Source organism: Electrophorus electricus, chromosome 20, assembly GCF_041902795.1.
Source record: "Electrophorus electricus isolate QZ-2024a chromosome 20, ASM4190279v1, whole genome shotgun sequence".
Lineage (NCBI taxonomy): Eukaryota > Metazoa > Chordata > Actinopteri > Gymnotiformes > Gymnotidae > Electrophorus > Electrophorus electricus.
In genome coordinates, this window is record NC_137516.1 from 7,217,783 (window position 1) to 7,232,500 (window position 14,718).

The window sequence follows — 14,718 nt, forward strand, 5'->3', positions numbered from 1 at the left end:
TGATCTGGGCCTGGGACACTTCAGCTCCGAGATGCAGACGCCATGCCGTTCGGAACACAGCTTCATGTATATTTACAAATCCGCATATGAGGTAGGAAGAGGGAAGGTGTATGAAGTAAACACCTCTGCACTTCTTTGGCACGACACTGTAGCTTTGGACGAACAGAGAATTGCGGGTGTGTTTGGGTCAGGTGTCTGCACGTGGACGTAAAAACGTACAGAAGACTAGTAGTGTGGTTCTCGTAGTCCTTTTCAAACAAGGTTCGGCTAGTATCGTAAATGTTAGACAGAAGCATGGTGATTGGCTAAAATCTCATCTGCGCAACCTAATTCCAATCCAGTACACTGGGCTCTGCTGCAAAAAATACAACTCAAACTTTGTCTGAACAAACCTTCACCATGCCTGTGTACTTCATTTTTTGTGCTTTATATGTGCCAATAAAATGATGAGCTCATTATTCACAGCTGGGAAAGCACCTTCTTTCCATCTTGGAAACAAAGGAGGGAAGCCTTTTGCGTGAATGACATGGATATCCACCAACCACAAGCTGAGAACAGGAAATGAGCAAATGAAAACAGGAAACTGACCAAAGTTTTAGTCCCGTTTATTGATTTAATCCAGCGTGACTACCTTTACACAGACTGAGTAAACCCACTACAGAAAACAAAACAACACTTTTTCTGCTAGGTTAGTTCAGCAGTAATACGTTGCTTAAGAGCTAAACACATTTCATTTTTTGATTCCTTTTTCTTTTCTAACCTCTTTAAAGTTCTACGTTTGTTTTCTGTCCTGTGTAAAAGTCCCATGGCTGAAGAAAAACATGCATATGACTTAATCTGAATTCTTTTTTTTCTCTTTTTTTTGCCACTGATCGTAATGCACGTTATTAATAAAGAATACAGTACTGCAAGACATTTCAAATAAATACCAACATATGGATGTAATCATTGTTTTTATATAAAGGTATCAAACTCCTTGCGGATCAATACTGGAACACAATATGACCATGTGAAGGTTGCACGGCTAGCTGAATATCACAACGCTATCGCTTTCAGCAAACAGAAAACCTCATTTCTGTAAATCAGCATTTTAAATTGCACTTAATTGACAGACCACCACCCATTTTTACTAGCTACCCAAATGTACTAATTATGTTTACGCCTCAACAAACAAGCTGTGACTTTAATGGCACCATTTAAGTTTGTTGATGCAAAATGTTTTCTGTTTCCTGAATTTACAATGCTTAAAAATATTATGTAAAAAAAGGTTTAAAAACCCCAAACAGATAGCAAACAAAAAAGTGACACTCATAATGGGCAAAAAGAGGATGCACGTTCACGCATTTGTTAACAATACTATCAATACCACGTTGCCTTCACCAAAGCTATAGATACACCAGTCTTGACCAGCAAAACACCACACATGCATGTGTGGAGTCTTTTTTTTTTCCACTATGAGGCAAAACAGGACTCGAATTCCCACCACTTGATTAAAAAAGACCTTTTGCTAAAACCCCTGAATTTGCTAAAGGGATCGCTGATTTCAAGAATTCACCGCAATCTGCAAATTTTAAGTTTTACTCACCTAATGTCTTAGACTAACAAAACACACTGTCGCAAAACAGATTGTGTCTTCTGCAGTTATTGCTGCTTCTAAGCGTTCAGAAAGGCAAGAAATCCTTGCCAATTTCCTTACCTTCAGGATAGAAAAAAAAACAAAACTACAAAACCTGTAATCTAGACTAGAATTCTCTCTTGAAATAAAGAAAGGCACTACTGGTTAGAACGAAGAGCAGAAACAGAAAACCAACCAGATGGAGGGCATGAAAGCAGTGGCCTCTCAGTCACACCCACCGCAACAACTTCCCATCTTCTTTCTGATCTCCATCTTTTCTGTTTATGGACTGATTGATTGATACTTGTATCAAACGTAAAACGGTGCACCAAGACTTGGCACGATAAATAAAGAGAGAATGAGACCATTCCAATTTGGAATTGATTTGATTACGCTCGCAGAGAATTCACGAAGTCAGCAATCCCCAGAAAGCTCGAGTAAAGAAGCACTGGAGGAAAAACAAAATTCCACGCAACTGTCTCACGCAGCACGGCTTTTGTTTTTCAGAAGCCCACTTTACCGTGTTTAAGCCAGAACGGCGTCAAGTTTCTTCTCATTCATGTTGAACTATTCCTAAGAATAATAAATAGACAAAAAAGCCCAGCATCTGACCACCCGGGATTTTGTTTTAAAATATGGCAGTAGCACAAATATGAAAAAAAAACATTGTCAACATTATAAATGAAATATAAATGATGAATGCATGTAGATTCATTTCACAGAACACCATAGGACTGGTTTGTAAGGTGAGTTTTGGATAAGTGAGTGAGTTGTTCTCTGTTCTTTGCATACAGAGAGCATATATGAAAAATCTATTACTATCAATATATACGTGTATATAGACTTGAACTGACTCACAAACCAAAGCACTACAAACCTTTCCTAGATTAATAATAAAAGCTATATACTCCTATATTAAAAGTGCACAGGTTAAGAAAAAACAAAACCAAAAACCCAATGTAGCATAGGTTCTATTTAATCCCCAACTCCTTCCTTATTTTAATTTAGCAAGATTTTCTTAGCCAATCACAATTCTTACGGGTGGAGTTTCTTTATTTGTGAGCATGGCTTCCTACTAGACTATTTATAAACTAGCAAATAAACTAACAAACAAAAACCCCTCTAACCGTGCTAATTTTAGTTCTTAATCATTTATCACGTCAGCTATATTAATAGTTGTAAATATACTGAATATCCACATCTTTTAATATATAGTGTTTAAATGTTTAGGCTTCCAGTGGATTTCCATTGGGCTAAAAATTTAGTTGCTACGGCAGACCAAAATTGTCAGCAGTGATGGAATGTCGACTTCCCAGCACAGCTAGGGGGTGAACATTACTGCAAAATGGAAAAAACAAAGATAACAGAAATTACATTACTGTTAAACATAGAAGAGTGCACCTTTGAAAATCAGAGACATGCTGGCAGCATGTTAAATAACTGCTGAACTCAGCAAAAAGTAGAGAACGCGCAATCAAAATGTATGGCTGGAGAGCCAAGATTAGTCACCAGCAAGAGTAAAACTGGGTTAGTCACCAGAAGCCAAGCACAGCTGACACTGAGAAAGTCCTGAGGCAAAACAGACAGGTGCTGGAAGCCAAGGGCTCACAAGTATCAAACCTCCACCCATGAGGAAGCTCCGCCGGTCGTACTGTCCTCCAATAGGAAAAAGCTGGGCGGAGCTTCTCAAGTGCCAAGCAAATTAGTAAAAATATACAATAAAATTAGTGTTCTGCATGCGTGTTATGTGGTGTAAACCAATGGGGATGTACAGTAATAAATGTATGTGTGAGCAAAAAAGTCGCCTGCATGCTCATGTAGGTTCCTTAGGAGCATGTTCGGGGCTCAGGACAGTGGACACTGATTTCATACCATTGAGTAAATATTATTAATAATTCTTAATACTATATAAACTTTAAATGGCATATCAGTTGTATAACAAGGAAGCAACACAATTTGAATCAATGTCCTCTGAGCCCATGACAAACAAACACAAAAACAAACAAACAAACAAACAAAACCTCCATTTATGAAACAATTTTCCACTTTAGCCCATTCTCAAAAATTGGGAATGCCTTTTTTCCCCTCAATCATCTCATGATGTTATCAGACAACAGACTGGCACCTTCAGTCTCTCCTTGTCTGATAAAACCCTTCAACTATATGTCATGTTTTCACTCGTTGCTAATGGGGATGGATGAAGGAACAAAACGAGAGTGGTCAGATCCAAGCTGTGTGTGTGTGTGTGTGTGTGTGTGTGTGTGTGTGTCTGAGATGAGCGCGTAGCTGAGTGTCTGTTTAATACAGTACGTTATCTAAAGGCCTAGGTTACCAAGGGCATATACGCAGCACACACGCAAGCAGAGTTGAGGACCGAGGCTCTTGCCCACTTCGCACGCTTCCTCTGGCTAGGAGGAAGGGAAGGGTTAACCTGAATTATTATTATCTCGTTGAGAATAACGTCTAATCGTTTCCACATGACATGATTAAGAAAAGGTACTTTCCTCGTCTGTCCCCAACCCTGCTTTTAGTGTAATAAAGCTAACAAAGTGATTTTCATTACCATGGTAATCAGCATCCACGACTTTAGGATTACTATTTTACTACAAGCGCCAGCCTCGTGTTTTGTTTTTTTTTGTTTTTTCTTTAAATCTGCTCACCACTGTCTTTAAAGCTTTTTGTTTATTTGACAACACGAGGCAACCAGCTAGTTTATCGCAAACAGAAACGTCACACTGATTCCTCGCCATGTTACCGAAGTTCGCTACGCGCCAGCGTTTACGGAAACGTGGCCTGGCGTTATTTCACGGAGCGCGACGAGGCGGATGGGAGCTGCTGACGGCAAGCCGTCGATGGGAAGCGTAGCAGAGAGAGAGCCTTCCGAGAGAATATAAATACACACACACACGCTCCCAGGAGATGATTTAACAGTTAGCGAAGGCAGCTGGAGAAGTGGAGAAGGAAGAGAGAGAGGAGGGAGAGAGATTAGCGCTAGGGTTCAGAGACACGAAGCCCAAAATGGAGCTAGTTTCTGACAGAAAGCAGGAGACAGGCACTTAACAACGGGGGTGTTTAGGATCGTCGTTTAGGCCGGTGCCGTGATTAGGGTGCCTTAAGCGTTGTGCTCTTATTTTGTGATCAGTTGGCTCTCCACCAACCAAAAACTTGTTTTCCACAGATCAGACTTTGCGTGTTTATATTTTAAATCTGTCTTTAATTTTTTTTTTTTGTGCGACAAAATGTGGAACCTGAGGCCCCTAGCTGAAGTGCACTTGAATTTGAGGGAGAGCGCTGATTTTCCTCGTCCCCTTTATTCTCCAGTGTTATGGCTATGAAAAACCTCGGTGTTTTTTTTGTTTTTTTTGGGGGGGGGGTCGATTCAATGAAGAGAGGGCGCAACTGTGAGAAATGTCCCCCTTCTTTATCATGCAGGACCATTTTTCACACATCCTCGAGGTGGAGACAATCTAAGACAATAAACTAATAAGAAAGCTGGGTGACATGTTTTTGCAGCCAAGAATCCACTAGCAATCGCAAATTGCATGCAAGTGCCAAAAAATGTGATCCATTTGGAATTTTGGCAAAAAGCTTGCCGTTCCAAGAAAAAACAACAAACACCCCTCTCCTGCCCACCTGCACTTGAGTGAGACCGAGGACTGACAACGCTCACGCCGTAGTCCTAAATTAGTTGGCAAACCCATCGTTTTACTTTTGAGTCGTTTTCTCAATTCATATCAAAACCTTCCATGGTTCTCCCGTAACTGTAAGTAGGGAGGGGGAGCGTTTGCATATTCACAAGTTCGTTTATCAATGTAAACATTAGTCACCTGATTGGACAATGGGTTGCCGGGTTCAGGTTGGTTTCTCTGAGCCAGGAGAGAGAGTGAAAGAGAAAGAGGAAATCTGCTAAGGCGAGGAGGGCGACTAGATTTACGCCAAAACCACGACATGATGCCCTCACGTCTAGCTCCCACTAACATGACTAGCGATCTAATTGGGAAACGTGTACGCTCTCTCTCTCTCTCACACACTCACACACACACACACACACACACACACACACACACACACACACACACACACACACACACACACACACACACACACACACACACACACACACACATTTAGATACTAAGCTGCCACTTAAGATACAGCACCATGAGTACAGAAGGAGACAACCTGCCCTCTGTGTCCAACAAACACCTGTGTGGCAGCCATTAGCTAGCTCTATCATATTAGCCATCTTCATTCGACTAGCTACTAGTACACTTGTAGGCATAACCATACAAAGCCTTAAACACACGTACATACACCAAAAGAGCAGACAAGAGAGCGCATGTGAGTGGGGCTTTGTACACCGAGGAGCGCCATTTTAAAACACACCCGAAGCTTTTAGTCGCAGTAGATCTTGTACTTCTCGCTGCAGAACACCACCGGCGTTCCCAGAAGGCTGTTGGGCTCGCCGCGGCCCCCACAGGTGGCGGTGAGGGGCGGACTTACGTTGGAGTGGGCGGTGTTCTGGGTGGACCTGCCCCGGGAGGAGGTGGACTTGTTGCGGCCGTTGGCTCCGCCCCGGCGGCACTGCTCGTGGTCAAACTCGAGGTCTTCGAGACGCTGGGTGAGCGCCAGCTTCTGCTGGATGGCCATGCGGAGCAGCGAGTTCAGCGTCTTCTTCTCATCCTCCGCCGCTGCTAGCTGCCTCTGCATCTCGTCAAGCTGAGTAACATACTCGTCACAGCTGGAGAAAGAGCAAGAGAAAGCGAATGAGAGAGAATGCTGAAACAAACATTGGGAAAGTGATTGAAAATGTCATTGGTACATTTCATATGACATTATTGACAGTACAGCTGTACTTCTAGTTATGGTCCAACAGAGGGCACTGTTTTTGCATCTTAACTATGAGCTGTAGGTTGCATCTGATTCTAAAACTCACTGATTCAGAATCATTCTGTTAGGCAAATACTGACAGACACTGTCTTTGTAGCTTGTAGTAAGCTAAATAAACAAAATTGAATAAACATTTCAGTAGTTTGGGTATTTGAGTAATTTGTGTATAAATAATAACAATAGTACAATAATGTGATAAACACACGTTAGATCAGGTAGACAAATGAAGCTTAATTCTTTATGGAGTCCACGATCTATCACACCACTAGATGGCAGTGTTTAAGTGTAAGAATTCTTCCCCTACATGCCAAAATGAACATTTCAGTGCTGACTCCTGCAATTCATTTAGGTTGCCAAGCATGCCAAATTCCTTCTCAGAGAAAACACGAGTGCATGCAATTTCTCTCTCACACTCACGCACCATAAAAGACGGTTGGCTCTAGCGTCTTATCCGTTTCACTAAAACATGCCATGCAGTGTGCATTTTAATAGGAAGATGAGAAAGATGAAGGATTATAGGATTTATAGGAGGCCTAGGGTTTGAACAGTGATTGGGATTGAACGGCCTATAAACAGACGGAAGGACGAAACGGCACTCCTTATGCACCTCCACCGGGTAAATAATCCCCCTCTTTATTAATCTCTCTCCCATTGCATATTACCCCATGCTAACTTACACCAACCCTGCACTCTGAAACAAGCATGGCTTTGGTTAGCGTTAAGCCGATTAGCCAGGCTAACCAGTCCCGGCTGCCGTTTACTCATAGTAACGTTTTTCTTTAATTAGCTGGCTTCCCCTCATCTCTGGCTTTAGGTTACATGGCATTTCTGCATTCGCGCCTCGAACGTGTTTCGATAGAACACGCCTGGACAATCATTTTTTAACGGCGGCTCCCTCGCCCCGAGCCGCCCCACCCGGCCCTCGGAGCACGTCGGCTCCGCGGCGGGGGAAGAGACGGGCGCGCCGGGGCGCTGCCTGATTAATGGAGTGCATATATTAGGAATGTTTGCTTACTTGCTTCGGACTTTACTGCTGTAAATCATGAATCAGCCAAGACTGATTTTACTCGTTTTGGGTAACTGGGTGAGAAATTACTAAGAACATACAAAGGTCAATGAAAAATTTTTTTGATTTAAATAGTAACATCTGCAACATCGGGCAATGTAAACAGGAGTGAGCCAATAGGAGCAAAGTTTATCAAATCATTACATTAAAGGGTTGTTCTCACTGGCCGGCTGTGAGTGCTTGTGCAGGATGGGATGCTATTGGTTGCTCTGGGTTTTATTGAGTGACTGCTTAACAGCCATTTCCCACGGGATGAACTTTGATCCCTGGGGTGACCAAGCGTCAGTCTAGACGAGGCGAACACACATCATCCCGTTGGGGGTGGTCAGGCCCCCAACGGGGGTGTGCTAGTCAGCTATGCTGTGCAGACACACTGCCTGACAATAGAGATCAGTGAGGCCCCATTAGGTGCAGTGTTCTCTTGGGAACCTTTAGTAAAAAAGCTGGGCTCAAATGGAGGTGGGAAAAGTTTTCCCGGGAAAAGTGGGGGGTGTGCAGGGGTGCACAAAAGACATGTTTGTATATGTGTGTGTGTGTGTGTGTGAGAGAGAGAGAAAGTAGAGTTCTGGAGCTTGGGTGAGGGTGAGTGGGGTTGTATTGTGATGCAGGGTCGCTATATTCAAGACGGGCAAAAAGGGACTGCACACAAGGGATTTAAATGTTCACAAATGGGTACCCCCCCCACGCCTCAGCTGATCACAGGCAACATGGGGACTGATGTGATGCAAAAACAGTCGAAAATGAAAGTGAGTTACATGAAAAAGAAAAAAGCACCCAATCATACAATCAAAGCACAAGATGCAGTCATACAAGTACACACAAGCATTTGAACTGGGGGTTTATTTCTAAAAAGCATGTGGGGAAATGAAACTCATACAGGTAATTATGCTATTTCATCTGAGGGTGTTTGTTTTCTTTTCTGGGCCTAAGCATGTCCAGCCATGCCTGAAAAAGGAATGAGACTCACCCTGCTTCATCTCTAAATACTACCCAGGCTGCCAGCTACACCAAATCCCCTACACTTTCACTTCTTCTAGAGTGATACAGAAACATTTGCATGATAACCCATTAAAAAAGGCCTACAGTCCTGGCCCCAGATTTCTACGAGCCTTTAGTGTATGTCTACTAGTTTCCACTTTTAGAAAAGTGGATAGAACTGACTCTAGAACAGTACACGGCATCCCATATGTACACGCTGGGAGGGTGGGAAAATGAGTTCTGCCCCCTGCCTGAAAGTCTGCTAATTTGCATAGCAATACCAGCCCCTTTTCTTATTAGGCCAATATAATCTGTCAATTCAAAAGACATCCAATCAGAGGCACTGCTATTCACTGTTTTGCAAGAGGCTCAAAAATCTATTCTGCTGTTGCACTGATAGAAAAGTGTGTGTGTTTGTTTGTGTGTGTGCGCGCGCGCGCGCCATGGCCTATATGGCAACCTTGTGATTTAATCCTTCAGTCTACTCTGTGTACACACACACACACACACACACACACAGTGTTTTCAGACTGATAATGGTTAATAACAACGGCTTCCGTGGCTCTGGGCTCTAAAGCAATATCTGTAGTCTGTGGCCTGCAGGGCCGTTGTCATAACATTATTCAAAACAGACGACTGTGCCTTCAGATAGCACGAGTCTGCCACCACAGGCTCCCACTTCACAGCTGCTAGCGAAATGAGTATTACTACTGAAATAGACACCTGAAGAAAGATTTCATAAGCCCAAACCATTCATGCAACCTGCTTAACAGAAGCACTGGGCCCTGGTGCAACACACTACTTGATCACCAGTGCTTCTGAAACACAACGATACTACTGTATTGTCAGAATGTTCTGAATTCGTTCAAACCTCACTGTTTTTCCATGAAACGGCTCCCACAGACCGTGGAGATTTCGAATTGGATCATCAAGGTCAGTTCGCTGGCCACAGTACATAGATATAAAATTACGAGACAGCTGCAAACAGCCTCGGCAGCCAGACGCAGATCTAGAATTACTAGACCATTTGTTCAGGGGGTATATAAGGGGGCAGGACACCAGGTAACAATGCACCACACAAACTGTACTGGACAACTGAACTATGCAGTCTATGCTGGACTATGAGAAAGCGCCATGTTCTGTGATTGGGCCACATTTCACAGCTACGAAGGCAAACATCCAAAGCAGGAAGCAGGAAGCAGGAAGCAAGGGGGGGGGGGTTTGTGAACGTTTTTACATGCACATGTCCATGGTCAGACGAGTCCCAATGCACGCAACAGCTGCACTCTGACATCCCCGCAGTAGCTAACATAACCAGGGACAGAGGGCTTGTCTCCATCCGCATTAATGCCGCTGCCACTACAAACCAGCCAAAAGCCCTCGCTGAAGCATCTCACCAAAAGTACTCACACAAACATCACACCAAAGGCCTACAACGTCTCAGCAAAAGGAATGTGCCCTGATTTCAGGTTTGCAACGAACAGGACAGGAAGCTACGTCTACCTGGTTTATTTGCAACACCAGTCTAAACTGGGAAAAAGAGCTGTAAACTGGGACACGCAAACACACCTGCCCTCCTACCCATCCTGGTTACTCTGATAGTCTAGTTAAGACAGAATTCAGACCCCTTTACTCTAGATTTACACACACACACACACACACTTTCCTCATCCCTTTCCCTCCAACTGACCCATAAACAAACCCCCTTAAGGCCAGTTTTGTTCAGGCCCAGATAATTCCAGATAATTCCTGGTCTTGGAGTAACGGGCAAGATTTAGGGCTCGGGGGCGGGGGGTGAATTCCATCGACGTCTAGGTCTATCTAATCTTAATCTGTCTCTGGAAACCCCGCCCTCCATGTGTTAATGTGAACACATAGTTCCACCCTTATTATACCCTTCTTACTGATGCTCCTGGTTGGTTTGTGTGTGTGTGTGTGTGTGTGTGTGTGTGTGTGTGTGTGTGTGTGTGTGTGTTCCATACCGGGTGGCAAACATAGCTCTGAGGGAGGAGAAGGTAGCAGCATCCTCCTTCAGGGCTTTGAGCTCGTTGCGCAACTTCATCATGGTCTCGGTCACCATGGCTTTCTCATTCTCATACTTGCTCTTCAGGTTGGCCAGTGCCACTTCAGCAGTCTGGGGGGGGGGGGGGGTACAGACAGGACATACCATTATAGCAAAATCAGTCTTCCTGATTGACTCAGCAAGGTCACAATGTAATCAATAGGTTAAAACCAACACACTATTTCTTGTGAAAAGGTATTTCTTCAAACCGATTTTAAGTTTATAACAAAAGCAAATAAAAACCTACAATCAAGACAAAGCAAAACATGTTGCCTCCGCCGACCCAAGCGTCAAAGAATGTCTACACGACCATTTGGTGTCACCAGTGGCTTGTTAAATTTAGCTAACCTAAATCTGGAATGTTGTGCTAACTGTTGAGGTGTCCAGCTTCAAAAGAGCCTTTCTAACTGCCTTCACTTCGAACATATTCATCGTGTGTGGGTCGCTACAGCAGGGGGTCGCACAGCCACCCACCCAGCCTGACAGGCAGGCCCGTAGGTGCTGAACTCCACTATTGCTGCTTTCATCTTGATATGGACCCCAGCACACGGGGCTCAGTGGGCAGGCGAACAGCCCCGGGGTGACGCGTGGGGGTCTGCTGACCAGACTCCATTTGCTTCCTGCGTTTTCCTTCCTCGCTGAGAGCGATTTTCCCAGCTGTTGACGGTACTGGCGGTTTTTTTAAAAAGGTTCCGCCTCTTTCGATAAGTCGATTGGTAATTTAGCCTATATGAGCACAACTAGCACAGTCAACTTTTACCAGCCGAAGTGAGTGGCACGGCACTCGAATAGTAATATTTAAACTTTTGTCTGTTTCTGTTTCAGCTTTGAATATTGAATATTTGAATATTTCATTTGAATATTTGAATATTGAATACTGAATATTTTTTCATTGGCCTGAGCGCTTACCTGCTTGTTGGCCTTGAGGACGGTGCGCAAGGTGGCAATCTGCTCCCTCTTGGTGCTGAGGAGGGACTTAAGCTTGAGGATCTCCTCCAGACTGGCCTCCTGGTCCCTGTCGGCCCCGGGGCCCAGCTCCATGGCGGCCACGCGCTGACGTGACAGCTCGGTGGTACGGTCCACGGCCAGCTGCAGGTGGCGGATCTGGTCGCGGATGATGGCCACGAGGTTGTAGATGTTCATGGGCTCCTTGCGCGGGTCGGCCACCGGCGATGGCAGCGGCGAGCCCAGCGCCGGGGCCTCCGGCTCGGCCGTGGGGAAGAGGCCGCGCGTCAGCAGGACGGGCGAGCGGCGGCCGCGCCCCTCGGGGCTGGCCCGGCCCGCCACGCCTCCCTTGCCCTCGCGGTAGTAGTCGAGCATGACGCGGTTTGGCGTCTCGTTGTTGCACATGCACACGTGGTGGTAGAGGTTGGCCAGCTCCTCGCTGAAGGTGGCCAGCTCGTCCTGCGCCACGCTCAGGCTGCCCTGCGTCTCGCCCGCCACCTCGCTCGCCCTGCGCAGCTCCTTCTCCACCCGCGCCAGCTGCTCGCGCTCCACCCGGCTGCTGTGCTCCAGCGTGCTGAGCTTCGAGACCAGCGTCGTCACCTGGCCCTCCAGACGTGCCCGCTCCTCCTCGTACTGCGACTGGCAGGAGGAGTACTCCATCCTCACCGTCTTCAGCTCCTCCTTCAGCTGAGCCGCCTCCGACACCACCACCTGGGATTTGGGGTGGGGGGGTGCGGTTAGCGTCGATACCTGGCCCACCTGTCAGCTTTAACCGCAAAACCCCGTAACACAGGGCCCGACCCGGCGTGCCCCACTGCTCCTCACCTTGTACTTGCACTCCAGGATCTCGGGCCCGTTGATGTCCACCTCGTAGTAGTCGCCGTCTTCCCGGCTGTCCCGCTCCTTCTCCTCGTCCAGCGCCGAGCGGCGCTCCTTGCTGGCCTGCAGCTTGCGGATGGCGTTCAGGTTCTCGGTGAGACGGCTCACCTTCTCGTGCTCCTCGGAGAGCGCGCCGTTCGCTTGCTCCAGCTGCTTCTGCGAGTCCTGCAGCGTGGACACCAGGCTCACCTTCTCCCGCTCCACCTGGCGGGGCAGGACAGGACGCGGTTGGAGGCAGAGAATCCGTAGCCCGTCCGTTTTCTCGCCGTGCGAGAACAGTTGGAACATTCTGTGAAAAAGTATTCTACGCCATTGTACCCATAGTTTCCTTTCTAAGAGAGTGGGTTCGCAAGCAATATTCTCTGGAAGGCTTTGCTGGTGTTGAGGCCCAGCTCTGTGTTTATATGGGAACACGTTATGTTTCATTGCTATGTTCATCTAATAATCAGACTGAACTCTCCGCTTCAACCTGTTCTGAGAACGGTTTCTGTGACAGGACGATGAGGTTCACCTGCTACAAGCACAGGCACAACCTCTGGATCCAAGGTCTCTGTTTATGAGTAAAGATAATGATCTCTTTAAATCTATTTGGTTTCTCTCTCACACACACACGGATGCGCGAGGAGTCATTGGTTACCTTCTCCACACGATATGCAGCATGGTGCTATTTTAGAGAGGGTTCATGTTTTATTTCTCAGTCTCAAAATCCTCTGTCACCTTCATTTATAATTCAACAAGAATGAAATACGACCCTTCAACAGAAAGTCTGGATTTCATTCATATTTTTGTACTGACCAAAAATGATACAGATTACTTTACAATATCAAATTTTGGGAAAGGCAGATTATTGACCTTCAAGGCTTAGTATCAAGCAACTACCACACCAACAAATGGTCCATCTTGGATTTAGTTTATTAATATATGAAATGATGATGCTCCATTATAATATTTAATGTTTATGGTAATTTACCTTGAGTCTCAATGCACAAACTCAAGTGCTCAATTCAAATGAATTTAAATGAAGTACTTCTACACTAACATGCACCGACTCGCATACGTATTGGGCAACATCCCAGGACACCTACTCCCCACAACTGAGCCGCCGTGCCCTTCCAGGGGCGGTCGTGTTGGCTCAGCTAGCCTTGGTTGCTCAGTGACATGACCCAGTATCGGTCCGTTCGATACCCTCAATCATCTAGCGACGTTCTGTCACTCTGTATGACTGGTACGCCCCTTTTCAGACAGAGACCTGGCAACTAATGCACAATGCACCTCATTTCCAAGGAGACGACCCCTACAGGTCGAAGGTCCTGGGTTGATTTCCTGGCAGATGGCAGGGCTGACAGGTCACTCTGGCAGAGGAGGGCGGGGCCAGGGAAGCTAAGCTCAAGTCCAACTAATAGGATTGAATCATTGCAGCTGCCAGCCAATGACAACAGAGCATTTCTCAAACACTACACACAATACGGAGTCAAGACAGGCCGCATGCACGGGGCTCCTGTTAGACAGGACGCCTTTAATAAAATAAGGGAGTTTCATTTTGATCCTCGGGAGACTCACACAAAAGCCTATTTTATCTGCTGTAATATCTAAAAGTAGTTCGAATGATTTTTATGACCTGGTGTTTGTTTATGAAGTTTTTGAGCTAATATTAACAAGCTTTAAAACTACCTTTTTTATATTTGGTCCAACGTTTTGTCACGTGGAACGAAAATGTCACTTCCATACTTTGCAAGAAGACTTACATTTATAATAAGATGATTAGGGCACGCCACTTAAAGACTCACCGTGTGATGCCTTTTACCAAATAAAAGTGAATAAATGAGATTCTCTGTTTTGGTCGGCACAGTTGCAGCCTTGAAAATATTTGGAGTTAAAAGCTAAGGAGATATTTGAGACCGAGATCTAAGGTGATGTAAGGGATAAATGCTTCAGTAGTCCCCCTAAATAAATCAGCCTCATATTTCCAGTGTACCACCGCGCCACGCAGGATGGGATACGTGGGCTGAGATGCCGACCCGGTGTTGGCCATTACCTGTACCAGCTGCTGCTTGAGCTTCTGGATCTCAGAGATGTTGAGTTCGCTCAGCAGGTCGTCCACGAGGCTGGGGGCGGGCTGGAGCCGTGCGCTTTTCTTGGGCGTGGACACGCGGTTGTCGTCCTCGCCGCTGGGGATCTTGTCGAAGCTGTTCTCGTAGCCGTTGACGGGGTCGTCGTTGTTGGGCTCCGTCATGGCGTCCTCGCCGAACTTCAGGCCGTCCAGCGAGATGTTCAGGGGATTGT

At 45.8% G+C, this 14,718-nt stretch overlaps 1 protein-coding gene across 3 annotated transcripts in view; it reads right to left on the reverse strand.

Moving 5' to 3' along the window:
• Nucleotides 1-588: 588 nt before the first annotated feature.
• Nucleotides 589-14,718, reverse strand: part of bicd2a (BICD cargo adaptor 2a) — a 37,685-nt gene continuing 23,555 nt past the window's right edge. Inside the window, exons 5-10 of one of the 3 annotated variants that reach the window (XM_027015001.3) lie at nt 14,471-14,718; nt 12,382-12,639; nt 11,521-12,267; nt 10,532-10,683; nt 6,119-6,356; nt 589-2,953 (exon numbers count right to left, since the gene is read on the reverse strand). The exon at nt 14,471-14,718 is cut by the window's right edge and continues 55 nt beyond it. In XM_027015001.3, the coding sequence (XP_026870802.2) occupies nt 2,951-2,953; nt 6,119-6,356; nt 10,532-10,683; nt 11,521-12,267; nt 12,382-12,639; nt 14,471-14,718 (1,646 nt within the window). In that variant the 3' untranslated portion in view covers nt 589-2,950. Of the gene's footprint in view, nt 6,357-10,531; nt 10,684-11,520; nt 12,268-12,381; nt 12,640-14,470 lie in introns of all 3 variants that reach the window. The other 2 variants (XM_035536352.2, XM_081703531.1) reach the window with 2 other exon arrangements.